The 23050-nt window shown below is 35.1% G+C and overlaps 1 protein-coding gene and 1 long non-coding RNA gene across 5 annotated transcripts in view; both read left to right on the top strand.

The window, feature by feature from the left end:
* Positions 1-12510, top strand: part of LOC149529388 (uncharacterized) — a 102394-nt gene extending 89884 nt beyond the window's left edge. For all 4 annotated transcript variants that reach the window (XM_089810082.1, XM_089810081.1, XM_089810083.1 and 1 more), the window contains 3 exons: positions 11611-11667; positions 11876-11950; positions 12043-12510. In XM_089810082.1, the coding sequence (XP_089666208.1) occupies positions 11611-11667; positions 11876-11950; positions 12043-12105 (195 nt within the window). In that variant the 3' untranslated portion in view covers positions 12106-12510. The remainder of the gene's footprint in view (positions 1-11610; positions 11668-11875; positions 11951-12042) is intronic.
* Positions 12511-21379: 8869 nt separating this feature from the next.
* On the top strand, positions 21380-22751 carry LOC149529387 (uncharacterized). Its single transcript, XR_016359041.1, has 3 exons — positions 21380-21689; positions 21784-22039; positions 22259-22751. It is a non-coding gene; the product is annotated as an uncharacterized LOC149529387 (long non-coding RNA).
* Positions 22752-23050: the final 299 nt, after the last annotated feature.

The following is a 23050-nucleotide window of genomic DNA, read 5'->3' as shown; positions in this document are numbered from 1 at the left end:
CTATATTACTGCTGTTGCCGATTCACATCGGGTTACTGTCATTATTGATACTAGTGCTGTTGCCGATTCACATCGGGTTACTATCATTATTGATATAATAAACATTGTCATCTCCGATCAGGGATCGGGCTCTATTTATATTGCCATCGATATACACATTAAGTATTGTTATCGAACATGTTTATTGGGCATGATTAATCGCCAATTGTTTATGTTAAACTAACGGTTGGTTGTGACCATGTAGGGTCATGACCCTACATGGCCTTTGACCATGTAGAGCCATGCTCCTACGGGGACATAACCCTTCACTTTGTATAAGTATTTGCTCTCATCGGTGGACAAGGAAATATCAAATACATAACATACTTGCAGTCCCAGAATCGACAGGGCAACATTGCAGATTATTAAATACATTCTTGTCAGCATTCAGCATTCCAGACACAGCACTTTAGGAGCATTCTAAAAGTACTCACCTGCTGCATACAAGCAATACAAATTAAGTAAAGTCTGATATAAATCTGATATTCTTTCTATTAGAGGTCCTATAAACTAACATCATGTTTCATAAAGGATCCTGATCGAGCATTATTATCGGTGATCATTTTCAGATTGGATATTTATTTATTTGTGCAAGATCAAATCAGATTGAACTTAAAACATTTGTGTTTGTTAAGTAATAAATCCCGATTAGAGATCGGGTGTCTAACTTGATATGAAAAGGCACATTTATGAGAAATGTCATGAATGGATATGTGTGGAGACATGTCCTTTCATGGGATGTGTCTCTTCCATGAATACTTAATGCAGATCCAATCCACATAAGAAGGTATTGAAATCAATTAATGTGCTATCTAGAGCAGATCGAGTATAACCAGAAATAAATTCAGACCTTGCAAATATTCAGTATTTATTAATATTGAATTTGGTGTACATCCATACTTGCCATATGATCAAGATCCACATTTTCTGATTTAAATCTGCTTACAACAAATCTGTGATTAGGAATCATCAAATTCTGAATTAGAAAAGACATTCCTTATTATAATCTGAAAGAAGTTTAATCTACATTTACATGGTATCAAAGCCAAGTTAAGGAAGATACAAATAAATTTGAGATATCAGATTACTCTCTTGATATTACAGTCACATCTCATTCTTCATGATGTCAAGCATGATCAGTTTTGAGGACTGCCTTGAAGGTGCAAACAACTTCACATTGTGGAAGTTGAGTATTATGATGTTAAATATTTTAGCTTTATATGATATTGCAAACACTATAATTTAGTATTGGCAAATTTGTATTATTTATTAATTAACATGTCTCTGGAAGATTTTGTTTTACGCAGTTTACAGGTGTACTATATTACATCTCCTCTTGCACTCCGGGTCCCGCAAATTGACCGGCAACAGTTATGAAGAAGGATCTTAACTGGCAGCGATTACGTTTCTGGCTAAGAGAATAACGAGTGAAGGTAACTCGACTTATAAAAGATAAACGGCTAGCATGTGGGTGCTCTCTCTTCTTTCCTCCGTCACCGCCAACACTGGTCACTACTTATGCAATTAGAAAATCATGCAGCTGTGTTAATACAAATTGATCTTTATCTCTCAGCATCGTACGTCTTTATGGAAAATACGATCTGTTCTTATAAGGTGAACAGTTTCAAGTGTAGCAGGCAGTCTGCTCGTTCTGAGCATGCATAGTCTACAGATTGCATTTTGATCTGTTTTCTTAACCTTTATGTAATGTTTCTAACTCGAACACTCGGAAAGGTTCTGATGATCGATTTTTTCACCTGTTCTATCAGTTGCTTATATTGTTGTTTCTTGAATTTATAGAGATATATCTGTGTGCTGTGTAATCAACTTTTCTATATAAATAAAGGAATCATCTTTTGGGGCTGGGTTGTTTCCCTCGTATCAGAGGGTTTTTCCAGGATAAGTGAAGATGTTTATTATCAGTTTCTAGTTCAGATTTGACAGATGATACTAAAAGAGAATAAGTTCGACTCATTTGTGAAAGAAAAGAAGATAGAACCTGAGAATGACGTGGAGAAAACTCAATGGATTAAGAACAATGAAAAAGCCATGAAATTTGTAGTGGATGCAGTTAGGGATCATATAGTAACTATATTGACAAAACAAGAGACTGCATATCTTATGTTCAAATCCCTTGAAAGCACATTTGAAATAAATAACACTTGCAAAACCCTTGCACCAAAGAGAGAAATTAATCATATAAGCATGAATAGAGGAGAATCTACCACTGCATACTTCATGAGAATGAAAATCACTGAGCTAAGGGATCAATTGTCAACAGTCGAGTATGAAATTGATAGCAAAGAGTTGACAATGATAGCTTTAGGTGGCCTACCAAATTCATGGGAGTCATTTGTTCAAGGAATAAGTGTAAGATCAAAAATCCCAAAATTTTATCGATTAAGATATGATTGTCTACAAGAAGAAACAAGACAAATGACAAAAGGAAACAAATAGAAATCTATAGATGAGGATATTCGTGTTTTAAACACAATTTCTCATAAGAAAAATAAGAAAAGAATTTCAAAAGAAAGATAATTTTCATGGAAAGGGTTCATCCAAGCAAAGGAAAGATGTCTCCCAAATTCAATGTTTTAGATGTGATCAGTATGGACACTATGCAATCAAATGCCTTGACAAAACAACGAAACAAGCATCATTTACTAAAGTTGGAAAAGCAAATATAGAACGTGATTCTTAGAAATTTGTTTTCTAGTCAACTTTAAGCCAAGTATCAAACAAACTTAACACCTGGGTGATTAATAATGGTTCATCAAGACACATCATAGGATTCAGAGAACACTTAGATACTGTGGTAGAAGAAACTCATGAAGAAGTAACAATTAGGGATGATTTAACACATCCAATAATTTGGGGTTGGAACTTGCACCATCAAATTGAAATCTAGCATCTCCATTCAACTCATTGGGGTGTTATATGTACCAAGAATTATAAGGAAATTAGTATCCATATTTGCCCTTGAAGATAACGGGTATAGGGTTACCTTTATGGATGGGAAAGTTCTAGCATGGCCAAAGAACTCCACCATAAAGAAAGCTCAAACTATAAGCACAAGACAAGGACATTTATACAAACTTTGTATTGAAACAAATCAAGCCCTTATTCATGAGACTTCTAACTCAAATGAAATATGGCATCGAAGATTAGGACATATTCATTTTTTGTGTCGTATCTTCAATTGAGAAATTGGTATCAACGCTACCCAAACTAAATCAAACTCATATCGGGGCTTGCAAAGGGTGTGCCTTTGGGATAAACACTAATGGGACTTTCTAAAATAGTTTTGAGTAGGACAAAAAACGTGCTAGAATTAGTCCACTCTAATTTATGTGGACCCATATTTGTAGCTTCCATGGGAGGATTCTTGTATAATCTGATCTTTGTGGATGACTTCTCAAGAAAGACTTGGATATATTTCCTTAAGTGTAAAGAGTTAGAAGAAATCATTAAAAGGTTCAAGGAGTTCAAAGCTCTGACAAAAAACTCTTCTGAGAAGAAATTAAATTACCGAGAAAAGACAATGGGAAGGAATACACCTCATAAATTAAGGAATTTTTTGTTAATGCCAGGATTAAGAGGGAGTTCACTGTACCCTATAATCCACAAGGGAATGGTGTGGTTGAGAAAAAAAAAAAAAAGTTTGTAGAAGCTGTTAGAGCAATGTTGTATGACCAAAACTTAGAAACATCATTTTGGGCAGAAGCATCTAGGATAGGTGTCTACAAATAGATGTTCCCCATTTGCAACTAGGCAATAAAACTCTAGAAGTAGCTTTTACTGGTGTAAAACCTAACATAAGTCATTTAAGAATATTTAGTTGCCTTATCTTCATCCATGTGCCTAAAGAGAAGAGGTCTAGATTAGAACCTACTGGAAAGAAATGGATACTTGCAGGTTATAGTGAAACCTCAAAAACCCTTTAGTGTGTATTCAACAGTAGCATGCATGTTGTGTATCGAAGAAGATTGCAGAAGATGTAATGATGCAATATAGAGTCGTTTCTTCAAGAGATAAAGCTCGATGGTATTTTTGGTTCCTAAAATTGTAGATTGGAATCCTATGAGCCTTGCTTGCTCGATGTTGGGATATCCAACCGGTTAAGGCCAACTTGACGGGATTGATCGATGCGATCCAAATCCTTTGCACTTCTGGCTTTGCAAAACCAAGATGGGTGTACCTGATCCTAGACAAAACACTTAGATCCAAGACGCTTATAGCAAATTGATTAGAATGTGAATATATTAAAAGTTTTCCTAACAGCAAGAATTATAGAAAAACTTTAAACTTGAAAATTATGAATTAATAAATAAATGTGATAATGTTTTAAATAAAGAATGAACACAACAAATGAATATATTAATTCCTCAGTGGAAAGAAATGAAACAGTTGCTAGCATATGGATTATAAATCAAGAATAATATAAAGACTAGTGCTTAATTAAATGGGCAATCAGAGTCAATTTTATAAGTTGAAACGTATAACTTTATAAAGTTCAATGTATTTAAACTATAAACAGTTTTAACAATTTAGACGCAACGGATCAATTATATGAATGCAATTCCAAACTAGTCGAGGATGCACTTTAACTCCTGTGATATGGAGACAAACTAGACATAAATATGGAAACGATTAAATATTTCACAATATCTATGTTTATCAAGTTTAAAAGGCAATAATGACCCAGTCCACTTATCCAAATTTTAAAATGGCTGTAAAAAATAAATAAAAATATTTATAAAGGACAACTTAATAATAATTTAAAACTCCGAAATTTAAAAGAAATAATTATGCCATAAATAAAGTCACAATAAAGACATTCCTTACAGATGATCCATCTATTGCGAATTTATCCGGATTGCACAAAATTCACCCAATGATTCAATCCACAGGCTTTGATCAAGAATTCATTTCTTCGCCAATTGGAAAATATAATACATCATAAGTGCATCAGTATATATAATTTTTTTAAAATATAAAATATGAATTGTGTATCTCCCTGACTTTGATTTTGTATCTCATATTTATAAAGGATGGAGAAACATTCCTCAACCATCACACCTCCTCAATATACCTAATCCCAGCTTAATGACTATAACCGCATGGATTATTTAATCTTTCCAATTGTTTTAGAGCATATAATAGCTCGATTAGATTACACAATGGGTTAATTGAAGAGTCAAGCAACTTGAAATTATTCCAAAAACTATTATGAATTCTTCACACATGGATGACACCTTCTTTTTATAATACGACAAATGTACAGGCCCTCAAACTTCCAAGAGTATTGACTACCATGAACGAGTCACCCTTGGCTTTATTCAAATCCTTCTTCCATTATTCAGACGGCTGCAACAAACACAACATGATAGATATTAGAAATCAAACCAAAACAAATAAATCGATTGGTGTTTGTATCGTTTTAGATTCTTCTTCTATGGCATTTGCTCCTTGTTGTCTAAGATCGCTTTGTGCATTTGGCAAGTTTGACATTTGGAAATTGAATCCGATCAAATACCTATGATAAAACTCCAAATACTCTCGTGAATTCACGGTGATTCATCTACGGTTTTGTGGTGTTGATTCTTATTTCTGGAACTTCATAAACATCCACCCTCAAGATGCACCAAGCATTGTGAGATTTGTTCCCTCCGTCAGTCGAACTTCTCCTTTCATAGGTACCACACGGTAATTTATGATTAGCATCTTGAATGGCATATCATATCTGCTCAAAAATTTCTTCAAACTCATTATCAAAAATAGAAGATTTTGCTAACAACACTTATGATCCTCGACTCAATAACAATGCCATTTGGGAACACAAATGTGCCGATCAAACCACCCACGATGACTAGATTTTAACCACAAACTTTGCTCAAACCGTCAGTCATTCTGTACATATTTGTCATCTTTGTAGTTTGTCTGTTGCTTTATATTTGAATTTGCAGGAGTAGAAGCCAATGTTCCAGATACTAAGACATATTTCCTGAACATTTCCACATTTGCTGATCTGGGCATACGTTCTGAGTATGCATGAACTCCATCATATTTTTCTGAGTTCTTTGGGTGTGGATAATATGCTTGCTTTGTATATATTTGTTTTACTGCATACAATATTACAAGGAACTCTACAGACTGTTGTACTCTACACATGATAGGTAATTTGGATTGTTATCTAAGATCTTCATTTGCATGTTCGTGTCTTCATCAACTTATAATAATTCAAACTTTATCCATCTTTTATTGCAAGGAATCCATTGTTCACTTTGTTTTTGGTATAATCATCTAAAAGTGGGATATAAATGGAAGCCTTAAATTACAAAATTTTAATGCTCCATCAGGTACATTGATACTGTACTGGGTGTGTGTCATGGTCTTTGAGATGATGATGTCTTCTGATATAAATGTAATCACCACCTGAATTTACGGGATATATATATGTCTGAATGCATGCCCAGTAGGATTTGTGGGATGGTTAAATTGCAATATTGAACATAGTCAAAATTTTAGGAGAAACACAGAAGTATAATTGCTCGATAAGAATCAATAATGATGACAACTTAGAAAGAAACTACGATGCAAGCAACTTCTGCTATGGTATTCACCTAGCCTCCAACATTATTTCCCGTGTCTTTTCCTGAACTCTTAGAAGACTCTTCTCTTCACAGTACCCCTCCAAATGGATTTAGAGTGAATCTTTTCTGGAAGGAGACTGAGCACTAATTCAATATTCATTACTGACCTTGCCCATTAGTGTTGGGCACTGGATAAGGTTGTGAATTTTAGTACTGGACACCTTCTTGTTTTGGAGGAGATACTAGCTCAGATTTGGAAGCCCTGATGTTTGATCTGAAGCTGTAAAGTCTCTTATATGAATGTTATAGAAACAAATTTCCATCATTAAGCAACCAAATTACATATTACTATTTCATACTACTCTAGAAGGTCATGGATTATAATGAAGTCAAAATACAACACTACATTGCTATTCTGATGTAGTTTTGCGAGCTATGGACTTAATCTGCCATTTTGTAGAATCTCATCAAGGAAAGTTTAATGACTTGAGCATGCAAACAAGTCTGGCTTCTATGCTTACATCTGTTGACTGAGGATAGACCAAGAAGTATAAAGAGATAAGTATTCTTTATGGTTGAATAATGCTCATCAATCTCTCATGCTGTTATTAATTCATGCCATAGTATTTGGATAGTGAATCATGTAGGATTCAGGCATTGATATTTCTCTTAGACTTTTATTAATTTGTGTGAAAAGATTTCAGGATGGCACTAAGGTTAGAGTACCAGATGTGTCTGTGATTCCTTCTAACAACGAACGATTTCTTTTCAAAAGAGGATGCAATGGGAAGATGAGAGATCATGCTAACCACCTTCATTGATACATTTAGTTGTATCTGACACTCTCTGCAGGCAATACAAGTTAGATCCATCCTCTGAGTATGCAAGATGGTGTCATATAAAGAATCCATGATGTTCAAAGTCACCCTCTAAGATTGTCATGGTGATGATATGTTGAATAATTTGAATCCTCCCTAGCTAGTATATAAAATTCTAATGTTGTATGAATGTTGTCCCTGTTGAGGAGACACCATCAAGAGGGGAGTTTGGCGCATCCGTCATTGGTAAACTTGGAAGTCAAGAGGTTGATGCATGTAATTGGTGTTTCAAGATGGGAGTCACATTAGCATGAATGTTTGGTATAGCCTAATCCCAGATGAAATCCATACTTAGTTACATTCACTCATGTTACTATGAAATCAGACAAGTACATTTGTGTACGAGAAACTACTTCTATGAATAATGTTATGACCAGAACAAAGAGAGTTGCTCGAAGATAGTTATTGAGAGGGAGTAGATCTTTGATCATAGTTATTGAGAGGGAGTAGACCGTGGAGATGGTTTCTAGACAAGGTATATTATCGCTAAAGAATGAATAACTAATATTCTCATCAAGTCTTTTATTGATGTAAAGTTTGTGCATTTGGAGACTAGCTTGGAGTTGTGAAGAATGAAGCCCTTGCTAAGAGGGAGTCTTAGCATCAATGATTTCTTGAAATGTACTTCATTTGATTCTTCTCTGTGTGAGAGAAGCTTAAAGTGAAATCTTTGTTCCACCCTCTGGGAGTAGTTATGATGTATCCACCCTCTGATATGGTTCATGGTGGATGTCATGTGTGTAACGACATGACAACACTATGTGAGAAAATCCATGGTGACTCCGTGTAAAATCTTTTATTATCATGTGTGTGACTCCATGACTTTATGGGCCCCTTGTGTACATTATTGAAAGGTGACGATCTTTCAGATAATATACACTTGTTTCTAACATTGTAAGGGGATAACTTTACAATGATTAGTTCACTATCATGATGAATATCATTTGACTTGATATTTATGGACATGTCATGATAGAATCTCTTGGACATTTTGATAAATATCATGAGACTTGATATCAATTGAAGATCATTGTGTTCCTTATGAGATAAATCATAGTGAATAAGGGTATTCGTAGATATGCCATGATTGGTTATGGTAGACATCATGAGCCTTGATGTCAGTGCACATACCATAACTTGGATATATAAGAAGAATGTCAGGTGAATTGATATTCTTGGGCACATTATATCCTCCAATATCACGAGTTAGGTGACATCTCTTCTCACAATAGATGAGCCTTTATCTTTCCTAGCTAAGAGGGAGGGTTGAGGATAGTAGCTTCCGACAGATATAGAATGATGATTGATTTTATCTTGAATATATACACATGTATGTGTGTGTGTGTGTACATACTTTGTATATACTGATATATACACATACATATTTATATTTTTTATATCATTATTTATGGAAATGATTTATCATTCATAATACATATAATTGATTGAAACACCATATGTCCCAAGTATATTATTGATCTGCATTTAGAGATTATTACTTGCAGATTATTGCTCTTTCATGCTTCATATAGGATCTCGATTGAGTGTTATTATTGGCAATCATTTTCAGATTGGATATTTATTTATTTGTGCAAGATCAAATCAGATTGAACTTAATAAACATTGTGTTTGTTAAGTAATAAAATCCCGATTACAGATTGGGTGTCTAATTTGATATGAAAAAGGCACATTCATGAGACATGTCATGAACGGACATGTATGGAGATATGTCCTTTTATGGGATGTGTCTCTTCCATGAATACTTAATGCAGATCCAATCCACATAAGGAGATATTGAAATCAAGTAATGTGCCATCTAGAGCAGATCGAGTATAACCAAAAATAAATTCAGACCTTGCAAATATTAAGTATTTATTAATATTGAATTTGCAGTACATCCATACTTGCCATATGATCAAGATCCATATTTTCTGATTTAAATCTGCATACGACAAATCTGTGATTAGGAATCATCAAATTCTGAATTAGAAAAGACATCCCTTATTCTAATCTGAAATAAATTCAATCTACATTTACAATTGGGAAAAATAATATTTAAGTGGCCGGCCTCAAAAGAGGTAAGTTAGTTCTAGAACATTGTAGGACACTCAAACTTCCCAATATAAAGAAGACAAATGCGGTTTACAAGAGACAGTTCTGATAGTGCAGATTGTGGCTCTGGCTTGCAGATTATTTTAATAAGAAGGCCCATGTGACAGTAGCAGGTTATTTCTAGAATGCGGTAATGTCATTTCATTGAAGATAATAGAAAGAAAGTGTCCCTGTTCATGAAATTTTCTATTTATCTGTTGTGTTGCGTGTTTGGGTGAGTTAAGGGAGTACCCTTTATCAATGTTAGGGTTCTTGGTCACTTTCAGTCAACTGTTATCAATTTTCACCATTAATCCTACCATGACTTCCACATATTTAGGTAGTGCCATAGAACTTGGATCTCTTGTTGCATCAGGTGCAATTTCTATGACCCAATAGTTGTCTCTTGCTTGGTGCAAAGTCCGATCTTGCTTTCAAACTTTTTATTCTTATGGACAAAGTTGCCGAGTCAAATGCAACTGCCGCAAAAATTAAGTTGCTGCCTTTGCTACTAGTTCATAACTTCATATGGTATTGTCATTAGTGTGGCTTGAGATAATTTAGCCCATATCCCATCCAAACCCCACATCAGTCATGGTCACAAGGGCTTTTAGGATGCTCTTGGTTGTGAGTTGACTTGATGGTCACTATTAGATATAAATGGATCTTATATAATTGCAAGAAGTAAATGTTAAAAATAATTTATTCTAGAGTGCAAGAATAATAAAACAATATCAACAATGCTTTAATTTTTTCATTTTTGCGGAAATAAGTGTAAAATTCATGACACCAATTTAAATACAATTAATTATATTTTTCAGATTTTTTGATACAGGAAATATTTAGCTTTTCTGACCAAGAAATTAAATCTTCGATGAACTTACGTATGCAACAGAGAATCAAATATTTAATGAGAACTTGAAATGTCAATCACCACGGAAAGGACACTGCAACAAACTTTGCTATACTGGAAACTGTCTGAGAAGATTTGAAGTTAATTTCCACTAAGAATCTACCCCTATATCTTTCAGAATAGGGAAAGTCCACTTGGGAATGTGAATGAAGTGATTCAACATGCTTGATTTGTTCTGGCATTTCTAAGTTGGAAATTTTACTTTCGCTCGAAGAAGAGAGAATAAAGCACAAAACTCTATTGAAAATCTATCGTAGCACAACCAGATTTTTTTCTTCTGAAGAATGAGAGTATGAGGTCTGGATTATACATCTCAATGTTGCTGGTTTTGAAATCTCTGAGAAACAACCTATTCCCAATCAATTTAAATATAAAAGAAGATACAATTTATTCTAACATAATACTGCAAACTAATCACACAGAATTCTAATCCATTAAACAAAGGGACTTACAATAAGCAAAGCCAGAATTCTAAACAAATAAAAACCAAGAAGTCTAATATAAGGTAGAACAAATGGAGCAGATTTGATCTGGCTTCAAACACTGTTCTTTTGTTCTTCTTCCTGTGAATAGCTTGACTGTGAATGTATCCCCAAAGCAAGGTAGGTGGGATGGGGGAATCTAGCGAAAAATGGGAATGATTGACGCATATTTGATGGTGCTGCTTGTGAATTTTTTGCACACCAAAAATGATCTAATTTGCATGTTTTGAATGAGAATACTCAACAAATTAGAAAATGTCTCACTGTGAGAAAAAACATCGCCATTTGAGAAACCAGGAAGAAAGAGGAATAAGTTTTTTTTTCTTCCTTCCATGAATGCTGTGGAGTCTTAATCTTTATTCTAGTTACATGGGGTGATGCCTCAAGTTGTCTTAAATCATAGTTTCCTTAGATGAGTCTTCACAAATTTATTTACTCATTTCCAAGTTTATGTACCTATGTTCTTCTGCCTTATAAAAACATTCCCAACTTCTGAGAATTCAAGGCATTTTTCCTGTATGATTTGTTGTTTCAGTTTCGACTAAAATAATTATTTGAGGAAGAATATGCAAATATTATTATTTTGAATAGCATTTGTTAACTTTTGGTTGCAGGCTTCCAAGAATCCTAAAGTTGAGCACGAGGATGAAAGACAAACCGATGCAAGGAAGGCATGCAGTGAACTCTATTCTTTACTTATTTGTAGTTTTATAAAAAGCATGGTCCATGCTTGAGATCTGAAATTGATTCTTGGTCTTTAAGTTAGGTGATATGCAAATTTCTAAAGAAATCTTGCAGGAAATTGGGATTCACTAGGCATTTCACTGCCAACTTCTATTTATGAAACATATTACTCATTAAAGCTTTCCTATATTTCAGGCTTTTACAGGTCTTGTTGTAGAGCATGGTGTGAATGAGGTTTCTGATAATATGAAAGGATTAAATACTTCACAGGTGAGGATTCATGTGAAAAATCACTTTCGAAGGGATAAGATGCATTTACAAACTTTTATGTTGATTTTTTTTCTTTTTTATGATCTGAGTAGGTTTCTGAATCAAAGCCATCAAGACCTGTCTCAAGATTCAAGATGCAGAAAGCCAACCGTTAATGCTATGGTTGTTTATTTTGATGGATTCCATTTCCTGAGCAGGCAGAAATACACAATGCAGAGGAACAGAGTATTTTCTGACATATATTGGGAGTTGGTCTTGGTCATATTATATCTGGAGTATCTCCATTTTGGAAACCAGTGCTTAATTATATGCTATCCCGAAGTGCCAATGCAGGTATTTCTTATTGACTAGTTTTGGTAGGTGAGTGCAAAATAGGGTCTAGCTAAGGGTGATTGGAGCGAGCATGATGTGCTATGTTGACCCTTTTTTGGTGACGCTATCATCTGATTGGAGTGAGAATGGTTGTGCTGTATTGACCCATTTTTGTTGATGCTAGCACCTGTAATGAACAAGTGTATCTTCATTAATGTGTTAATAAAAGCATTCCTTTAAAAAAAAAAGTTTTCCTCTTCTTTTACCAAAATTATAGTTCCCATAACATTGTGCTGACAGACATCTAGAGATTGGCTCTAGGCATTATAAATTCAAATTTCTACCAGGTAGTTTTTATAAAATAGAAATTAGGGACATGATTGATATATTGTATCTGCTCAACTTTTCAATTTCTCTTTAGGTTTTTTTGGTTGATATCCTTTAAAACAGATGTTTATGGACATATTATGTAGCTTATCACAATGCCCTTCATTAAGTAGCTTGTATTTTTCTAAGATATCACGTTATGGGTGAAATCATAGCAGCAAAAGTCTTTTAAAGGAATGGCTAACCAAAACCAAATGATAAATATTTGTTTAATTAATCACAATTTAATTGGAAAAACCAAAGGGAAACTGGGAAATTTAAAATGGTCTGAAACTCATAAAAACAGAGAGAGAGTAGTGTTTTTGAAGACTGTAGGAATTAGGTAGCACCCCCATAAACTGCAGTGTGTTAAACTTTATTCAAATGACTGTCGATGCTGGTCTGACATGCCCTCCAGCACTGTAGGGATGGGAGCAATTGAATCTTGTGACCTCTTTTTGCCTGCGACAGGATATTATAGTCAATTGTACTAGAGAAGTTAGTGTTTTTTAATAGCTCTATCAAATTGGAATTAAATTATGATTTTGCCGATAAAAATGCAGTAAAACTGAGTTTCAACCTTTTTGGTACCATGGATTTGTGCTTTAATACATAGGAATAAGTGGTGTTTCAAGTCAAATGGGATCACTAACAATTTTTGGCACAGTTTAGTTTTGATCAAGTAAAAGCAGGTTTTAAAGGACCTGAAACCTATACAACATCAGAGCTCTTGAAACAAGCAAGAGAAAAGAACTATAGAGAAAAGAAACCAAGACGAAGGATGAAACAGACCTTAGACAACAAAAAAGAGGTCATAGAGGACAGTGCTGGAAGAAACAGCAAAAGTCCAGCAAAGGAATAGCAACCGACCAGCTAAGGAGTGTTGATTAGATTCACCACCTGGTCCACCAGAGAATGCATCGTTTCAGCAGCAGCTTTGACCTTGTCTTTCCTACTGGTTTCCTCAATCTTCTTCGAATGAGCTCGGGTACGCACACTTGGTCCTTGAGAATCAGCCCCCCAAGGGAGAATCCTGGTCTTTACTTGCCTCATTCTTCTTCAAGAAGGTAGACACATTTTCCACCATTTGCTTAAGCTGTTTGTCCATGTTGCCTAGTCTGGATTCAAGTTTTGACACCTTCCCCTGGATAGTAGTAATATCCTTGTCCATAACCCTCTGTTTAGCTTCCAACATAGGAATCTTATGCATCAAATTTTTAACTTCTTCAGCATTTCCTATGACTTTCGAGAGCTTGTCAATATGCTGTCCTAGAGTTCTTTCCCCTCTTGACATTTTGGAAAATTGTTCCATTTCCTTGTTTAGCAGAAACATTTTATGCTTTAAGATGCCTATGTCCTTCCGAATAGAGCCCAGGTTGCCAAACATACCTTTAGAAAACCCTAACCCACTAACACCCCCGTCAGATTTAGATCCCTGCTCATCAATATCAGCATCAAAATCATCTTTAACTTTCTTAGCATTTTTATTGACCTCATACCGCGCAGGCTTCCTTTTCCTCTCCAAGCGATGAGCCAAAGGCTCATCATCAGAATGCATAGACACTCTCTCATCTAAACAACCCTTACCTTTACCTTTACTGCCTACCCTATTTTTTATGTGCTCGCGAACAATCTCTTCAACAAAATCACTTTCCCTCTCCCGGTTATAATCCTCCTTCTCAGTATTCTTCTTCTTTTTCTTATTGCTGCCACTGGAACCAATTTTAGGGCTAGCTAGACCTCCTTCAATCTCATCTTGTGTATTAGAGTCATAGCCTTTTTCTTGAATACTCCCTTCCGTATCTTGATCTTCCACTTTAAAATTCTTTGGTTTCTAATTTTTTTAATATTTGAGCACATTCATGATCAAAACCATAAGCCCTTCATGGCATACATGTGCCCAAGTTGGGTCATGCTGAATGGTTTGAGTAGAAATTGCAAGAGATTGCAACAAGTAAGAAGGAAAATTCACCCTAATATTATGTTGAAAATGGTTTGCAAGCACAAAGTGATAACCATACAATTTGGTATATCGACCATCCAAAGTTAAATATTCCATAATGACAAAGAAAATAAACTGCCATGGACGAGACACAGAAGCTGGGTTAAAGTAAGAAGTACCTATCTTAACCAGACGATTTTTTTCCTGTTCGGTCTCAACAAAATCATTAATTGCCTTGTCCGAAATCTTCCTTTCCCTATAGAAATTCTTCCCGTCCAAATCCAACCTAGTAGCCTCTGCAATGGTCTCAATCGTAACCTCCATCCTCTGATTCTTGACTAAAATCGAGCCATCCTTCCAAGATTTTACAAATTGGTGCATGATAGTAGGATTATTTCCTTTAAGTCTCTCCATGTAGCTGGTAAAATTGCCACGCCTGAGGATATTCCAAACCTCTAGTTTATTCTTCCATTCCGTACAACTAGGCGGTTCGACCCATTTTCGCTTTACCCCCATAATCTCTGCAACAAACACCCTAAATTGCTCTGATTGAGAAACCCCAAACTCTTTGCAAGATGAGGCTCTGGTTTCCTCACATTGAAGAACCCCAATCACCTTGCAATCACCACAAACTAAACACTGATAGAAAGAAGTAACCCACAATCCGTGCGAGCTGCTCGCATTTCCAAAAATAATAGCCCACTTCATTACAAAGAGGTAAAAATCATAATTCACTGACAGTGTCATTATTAAAAGATATTTGTTGGGATTTCCATTTGTCATGCTTGACAAACTCGCGGCCATCAGCAGGTAAAGTGACATGAATCCCATATGATTTTTTGATCATTATAACATGCCACCTTGGAAGCCCAATCGGCTAAGCCATTTGCTTCCCTATAATTATGGGAAATAATACAATTTTGAAAAGAATTAATAATATCCCCAACCTTAAATATAATGTTACTAATATTCCATGATGGTGGATATATTTTCTTTAAGCAATTTATAATGTTGAGGGAATCACCTTCAATCCAAATATTTGCCAAATTCAGGTCTATGGCATACATAAGACCATAAAGAGTAGTTGAGGCTTCCGCAACATGATTGGTTTGATACCCCAAAGGTATACCAATACCACCAACAAAATCACCATTAGAATTCTTAATCACCACTCCACAACTAGCAAGGCCCGGATTCCCTTTTGAGGCCCCATCGAAGTTCAAATTAAACCAATTAGTCGGAGGACAATCCCATTTAGCACTTTCCTTTGGGTTAGGATCCTTTGCATCCAGAATCAGGTAACTTATATTCCAATTATTCATCACCCCCACATCCCAATCATTAGAAGGTTGCTGTCCCTTACTGCAAATTTTGATATTTTCATGCAGAAGGACCTTGATTTTATGGAAAACCTGAATAGAGTTGGATTCCACAACTCTGAAGATCCTATCATTACGTTCTTTCCAAACCCCCCATCAAAGATAAGGAAGTATAAAATGCCACAATTTAATAATCAGAGGGTTCTTAGAAGGAGCTTTCCAAGACAAAAAGAACAATTGGATAGTAGCATGAGGGACCTAGTCCATATTCATTAAGTCCCAAATTTTATCCCAAACCTCAGTAGTAAAGGGGCAATGGAGCATTAAATGATCCACTGATTCCTCATCATTCTTACAAAGAACACACCAATTAACAATGAAGAATCCTCTTTTCTTGAGATTATCAAGGGTTAAAATTTTGTTTTGCAAAAGGATCCAAAAAAATATATTAATTTTAGGAGTCATACCTTTTACCCAAGCCATTGCTCAACAGGGAACCTCATAATCTTTAAAAGAATTAGCAAAAGTTGATGAAGTAGAGTACACACCACTAGGACCCTTTTTCCAAATCAGAACATCATCTTCATGGTTCATACAATAGGCATTTAAGTAATTAGCGAGCTCAGCAAGATTCAAATCCACGCTAAGAAGATTCACCCATGAGTCATTCTTCTAGTAATCACTAACCAGAGTACCAAACTGAGTCTTGCGCTGCTCCATAAACCCATTCCATCTTGGATCCTCACAGAGGGGGTAATCCAAAATCCAAATATCTTCCCAAAAAAGTATCTTCAACCCATTTCCAGCCTTCCATTTGACTCCTTTCCTTAAAATGTGTTTAAATTTCTGAGCATTCTTCCAAATTTGAGATCCCCCTTGATCAGAATCAGAAAGAAGGAGATGCTAAAAATCAAAGTTATTCCAATTATATTTATAATCCCAAATATTCCTCCATTCCCCCTCTTCCTTATGCCATCTCCAAAGAAGTTTAGCCAATAAAAGTTCATTCATAAAAGAAATCCTTCGAAGCCCAAGCCCTCCGTTCCCCTTGGGAATGCAAACATTCTCCCAGGCAATAAGAGGAAGTCTCTTTTTAGTCTCCATACCTGTCCACAAGAAAGTTTTATGTATTTTCCCAATAGCAAGTGCAAACTTTCTCGGGATTTTAAAGACACTCAAATCATAGAGTGACACGCTTTGGAGGATAGATTTCAAAACAATGACCTTCCCAGCCTGACTAAGGAGGAATCCCTTCCAACTAGCAAGTTTCAAGTGAATCTTGTTGATTAGAGAGTTCCAAAAATTATCAGGGGGAGATAAACCCAAAGGTAGCCCCAAATAAGTTCTAGGCAAGGATCCACTTTCACACCCAATAATCCTTTTAATCTTTAATTGTCTAGCCTCACTAACATTAATAAAATAAATCACACTTTTATTCCAGTTAATGATTTGGCTAGAAGCATCCCAATAGTCAGTGAAAGCCTTCTTAATATTCCTAGCATTTCTCACCGAGGCCTCCCCCATGACAATAGAATCATCCACAAATTGCTGATGCAATCACACTAGGGAAGAGGAGGAAGGGCTAAGACCAACAAAGTCTCCTTTAACAACCATATTATTAATGAATCTTCCCAAGCATTCAGCCAGGATAATAAAAAGAATATGAGAGATTGGGTCTCCCTGTCTAAGGCCCTTGGAAGTCTTAAAAAAGGAGGAAGGGGAACCATTAACCATAACAGAAAAGGAAGCCGAAGAGATAAGCATAAAGATAATATACTTGAATCTCTTATTAAAGCCAAATGCTTCTAAACACCTAAGGAGAAAGTTCTAGTCAACTCTATCATACGCTTTAGAGAGATCAAGCTTAAGCAAAAACCCTTCTTTCTTAGATGCCACAAGAGAATGGATGTTTTCATGAACCGTGATTATGGAATCCAAGATCTACCTGCCAGGAACAAAGCCATTTTGCTGACCAGAAATAATAACTAGAAGAATGGAAAGAATTCTAAGAATCAGAAATTTGGAAATAATCTTATAAAAGGAATTGCATAAACTGATAGGCCTAAACTGATCCAAACTATCAACACCTGGCTTCTTAGGAATAAGGGCAATGAAGGTCCCATTTAATTCTCTAAGGAGGTTTCTTGAACCAAAAAATTCCTCAACACCATTACAAACAATAGGACCAATGATATGGCACAGTTTAGTTACATTGGTTAAAATTTTCCATTTTCCTTATGGGGTATTTCTCTGCTAGATATCTATCTGTTGGTCATGTAGTTAATCCTTTTTGGATATCAGGTGTCAATGATTTTCAAATTGAGTGGCGCCTTTGAGATATGCATAACAATGCTAGTATGACAAGAAACACATGTAGATGTCATCTAACTATAAAGGAGCATAATGTATTAATGCTTCAAGAAAATGAGTAAGATGTATACCAATAAACATGTTGATAAAAATGTTGAGTAAGAATAACACATGTATGCCAATTGCACTATTTTTGTCAGCTTGGGTTGGAACTTGTACTCTTGAACAAGAGCTCACAAGTTCAAAATCCACTGGAGGCAGTGCATGTACATTTCATTTGTATCACAATTAGGCACTAGTTGGATAGTCCCATATTGTTGTTACCATGTATAGACCAAAAAACACATGGTTGGTATCATGAGCTACAAAAGGAAATTTTCTGTCAACCATTTTTTATGAAGTAGCATTTGAATGATTCACTTGGGGATAGTTAGCGCTAGAGAAATGTTGTTGGATAATGATTTTATTCGAATAAATTTTTTCTCTCAATTATTCTTAAATATGTACACATTTCCATCCATTGTCATATTAAAATTTCTTTTGAAGGAGTTAACCTTCTCACCAAAGGAGGAGATAAATGAGCAAATTTTAATGACATCCACGGGATCAATGGTCTAAGGGACCGAGAGAGAACCAATTAATCTTTCGGTTGAATCTTCTCCATGTTTACCCTTCTATTGTGGATCCAAAATAAGAAAGTTGCCATTTTGCATAATGCTGAGAGTACAATGAGCCTTGATAATAATAGTAGATGACAATGCAACTATATAAATAATACTATCCATGAAATAACACAAATGTTCGATGATGTGTTGGGTTTAAGGAGGATGGGTTGAACCTCTTAATAAGATAAGTCATAGCCACTATAAAGATGAGCCCCGCTAGAGGTGCTCATGAAATCTTACCAATCAAATAACATCACCATCTAGAAAATAAGAGCTCTGGTAGAGCTAGAGTCCCTGCCTATTGTTTGAGGGAAAGATGCTAGATGGGCTATATATGAAGGTTGTATACTTGTTAGTTGATAGTATTGTTTAAAAGATTATGGTTTTAGAGTTCAATTTGCAGTAGTCTAATCCAATTCGCAAGAAGATATTGGTTCTTATTGACAATGGAAAAGTAATTAATTATTAACAATAGAAAAGTCATAAATTATTCCCATATGCCCAAAGAATGGTTGAAGGACAAGAAAAACTTGTTAAGAAACAAATTGGTAAAATAGATGAAGAGATTTTCTTACAAAGTAGATGATTAGGTGCAATATTTACTTAGGGATATTAGTTAGAATAGTTTAGAGAGAGTTAAACATGTAAAATTAAAGAATGTATAAGAACATTACCCAAAAAATAATTTTGTAAATTATTGTAAATATTTTATATTATGACAATATAAGTATAATTAAAATAAATAATATCATAATTTCTAGGAATGCATGAGGAAAAATAATTTGATTGTCTAAGTTATAATTTTCTAAACTTATAATATAATAAATAATATAATCTTTAAGAAGTTTTTTTAAAGAAATTAAATATATAAATTTTAAATAAAATACATTAACTAACTAATTCTTTAATAACCTTAAATCAATAAAATAATGTTTTAACAAATGTAAAATGAAATTGAAAATTTAACTTAACAAGAAAATAATAAATATAAAGTAAAACTAAATAAAAATTGAATTAATAATATTTCTTCAAATTTAAAAATTATAATTACTTAGTGGGCTTTTTACATTTCCAACTAATTTTGCTTGAAAGTTTTAGACATTTAATTTCTAGAAAATTCAATAGAGACATTTTTACTGATTCGTACCTTTTGAAGACATGGCACCTAGAGACTATGTAGAGGCTTTCCCTTTCCTCTCTTTTCTGTACTATCTTCTACCTTTGGCTTTGGCGAAAAGTTTGTTCTTTCCCTCTACCCTGTTTACTAATTTACCCTACGATTTTCATAGAGAAGAGAGGAAATCGAGGATGTCTTATTCAAAGGCGGGAATAGTTCCTAGCCATACTTGCTCAAAATAAAATAAATTGAAGCCGTGAACAAATTTGTACTAGGTGATCGCAAGCACATTATGAATGTGAGCAGCTCACTTCTGGAGACTATGAAGCCCGACTACGGAGGCTATGCGGCCACTAATTTTGTTGTCGAGACTATGACAAGAATTCCATGTGATCAAAAAGTTGAAGTAACTAGATCTAATTAGCCATATCGATATATGCAAGATCAACAATCAAGGTTAAAATGGATGAATAAAAGTGGCATATTGCTACCTTTTATTCTTTGACAAGAGTTGAGGGGGGCTATGATTATTGCCAATTGCATTGCAACGGAGTTGTTTTTAGAGGGGAAGAGTGAGGAGTTGATTCGTGGTATTGCAATGGAGTCTTCCATCTCTGCTGCAACATCAAATCAATCCAAATGTCCACAGAAGAAATCTTAAACTTCTTGATGCTTTCTTCTCTCTCTTTTTGTTGATTTTTTGGGTGGTTTAGCGGCCTGAGCAGGGAGCCAGAAGAGCTGACTATTGCGTAATCCAATTCTCCAAGCTTCATCTTACTTAAAAACTTCCAAATATTATCCAAAAACTTCTAGATAAGGTTTTATTTGTTATTTTCTAAGTTCAAAAAATAATTATACCCCCAACACAATTAGGGGCAACCAATGAGAAAATAATAATTATTGCTTAAAAATTAATTAAAAAATATAACAACAGAAATGTTCTCTTAAACGTTAGAGCTAGAATAATTTTCATTTAAAAACTAATTAAGAATGAGCAACTAGAAACATTAGTTCCTTGCCTACTAACAAGTAAGAAGAACTTGGATGAAGCTCATGCACATGTGCATTCCACATTTTCTAACAAAATCATATTAATATTTTTCAATTTTAGTCCAATAATAGTTCGTGTTCATTTTTTTAAATCACTTAGTAGTGATCAATCACCACATTTGATCACGTGGGCTTCATAAAGAACAATCGATTTCTTATGGTCATCGAAGCAATAAAACATTAAAACCGTTTGAATAATATACGTGGGAATACAAAATTTAGCTAATGACATATATACAAATATGAATGCTTTTATGAGCACGAGAAAGAAATGTTCCCAATTTAATTAGTCGATAGGCTACTTCTCTGGGGCCCTTTGCCGGGAAGTGTCTTGTTTGGCCCGGCAAATGGTTCAACCCGAGATTTGAATGCCTGGGGTTTGACACGAAGCTGCTTCGAACGGATTTGTGTGGCCTGTGTTCTCGCCTGGCGTTTCGGCCACCAGAAGCCATCGAGATGTTGGGATTGTTACTGCTATCGTCGTGGTGTTAGGATTTTTACCACTTTCAACCATGCGATAGATGCTTTGGCCACAGAGGCAACAAGTTAATGTGGGCTGGGCGACCAACGTTCTAGTCGGTGTTGTTGTGACAATATAAATTGGTTCCTCGGAGTGGTTGCGATGAGATCAGATGGATTTTGAGACGCATCAGAATAGGTTTGTTGTGCCCTAGTTCTGTTGTGGTTATGGTGAATTTGATAGTTTATCTATTGTGTTGATCTACTTTGTAATGTGAACCTTTTGTTTTCAGGAATTGGAAGGGTTCATAAGTTTATTGAATTCAGCAGGATATCGATCTTACGTTGCACCCATTCAACAAGCTAGCAGGCTATCTCTGATCTTTTTTTGTTAGATTATTTGGGTTTAAACGACTTTTATTCTAGAGTATTATCTCTGACTGCTTGTACTCTTGTTTGGAGTTATCAACTAGACGACAACAGAAGCAGACAGGAAGGGGTTGGATAACGGATCTAGGTTGCCGACAACGATTACGCCCTACTGCCTTGGTAAGGAGGTTTGGGAATTTTAATGCTTTTGTAATGTATCTGAAAAATTCATTACTGTCTCTTGTAAGAAATATGCCTGTTTGTCATGGATTTTTAATTACTTTATTTGCTAATTCATGGGAGGTACTGCAAAAATCCGAATAAAAATTCATGTATTTAAAGTTTAAACTGGATTTGGTTTTTATATCATGCTGATATGTTAATTACAAGTTTATGCAGGAGGTGTAGCAATAGATTGTCCAATGCCTATATCACTTAGTAGCAGGGTAGGGGAAAACCATTTCAAACGGTCTCCTCAGGCGGGTAAATGTGAGAAGGTTTGAGTTTTATTTCAACAGTGTTTTGGGTGAAGGTTTCTAGTTTCATAATAGCATCTGCAATTTGTCTGAATGGCCACCGGCAACCTGGCAACTCCCATACACACACATTATCAAAGAAAGGTAAAACTATTCAACACCCAGATGTAATAGTTTATTGCATCGGACCAAAGCATCCCTGTCTAATTCTGAGCTTAAATTTTCAGTCTAGGGTCATACATTTCATCAAACAGTTTGTCTGCAAAGTCTATTATGAGATTTCTATGGTTGTTTAGTCTGATATGAAATTGAGTTTGTAGGTATAGCTGGAAATATTAGCTTAAGTGCGTTGCTCACAAATTTGGAAAGAAAGGCATACAATTCTAACATAGCTATTTGCATACATATCTAATACTACCGCCTGGAAATGTGGCATCAAGGAATGATATTGATTTACTACATTAAGAGAATATGCAACTTTGGAAAAACCAAGGAAATGACAACCACCGATCAATGAAGGATCTAAGCGTTACATTAGCAATCTAGAGACAATCTCTGTAGTCTCCAAAATATTTCATAATATGCTAATGGAATCATTCATGTGCCTGGCTGTGAGGGTATGCATTTCCAATAATACTAGACATGTTAAAAAATGTGGCAGTGTGGGTTACTAAATGATGAAGATTGTTTGGTATGTCGTCTGAAATGACAGGTG

Source organism: Cupressus sempervirens, chromosome 11 (genome assembly GCF_028749045.1).
Source record: "Cupressus sempervirens isolate cs-2001-9-10 chromosome 11, ASM2874904v1, whole genome shotgun sequence".
Lineage (NCBI taxonomy): Eukaryota > Viridiplantae > Streptophyta > Pinopsida > Cupressales > Cupressaceae > Cupressus > Cupressus sempervirens.
Note: the sequence above shows the minus strand (reverse complement) of the source record. Positions and strands in the feature narration are given on the sequence as shown.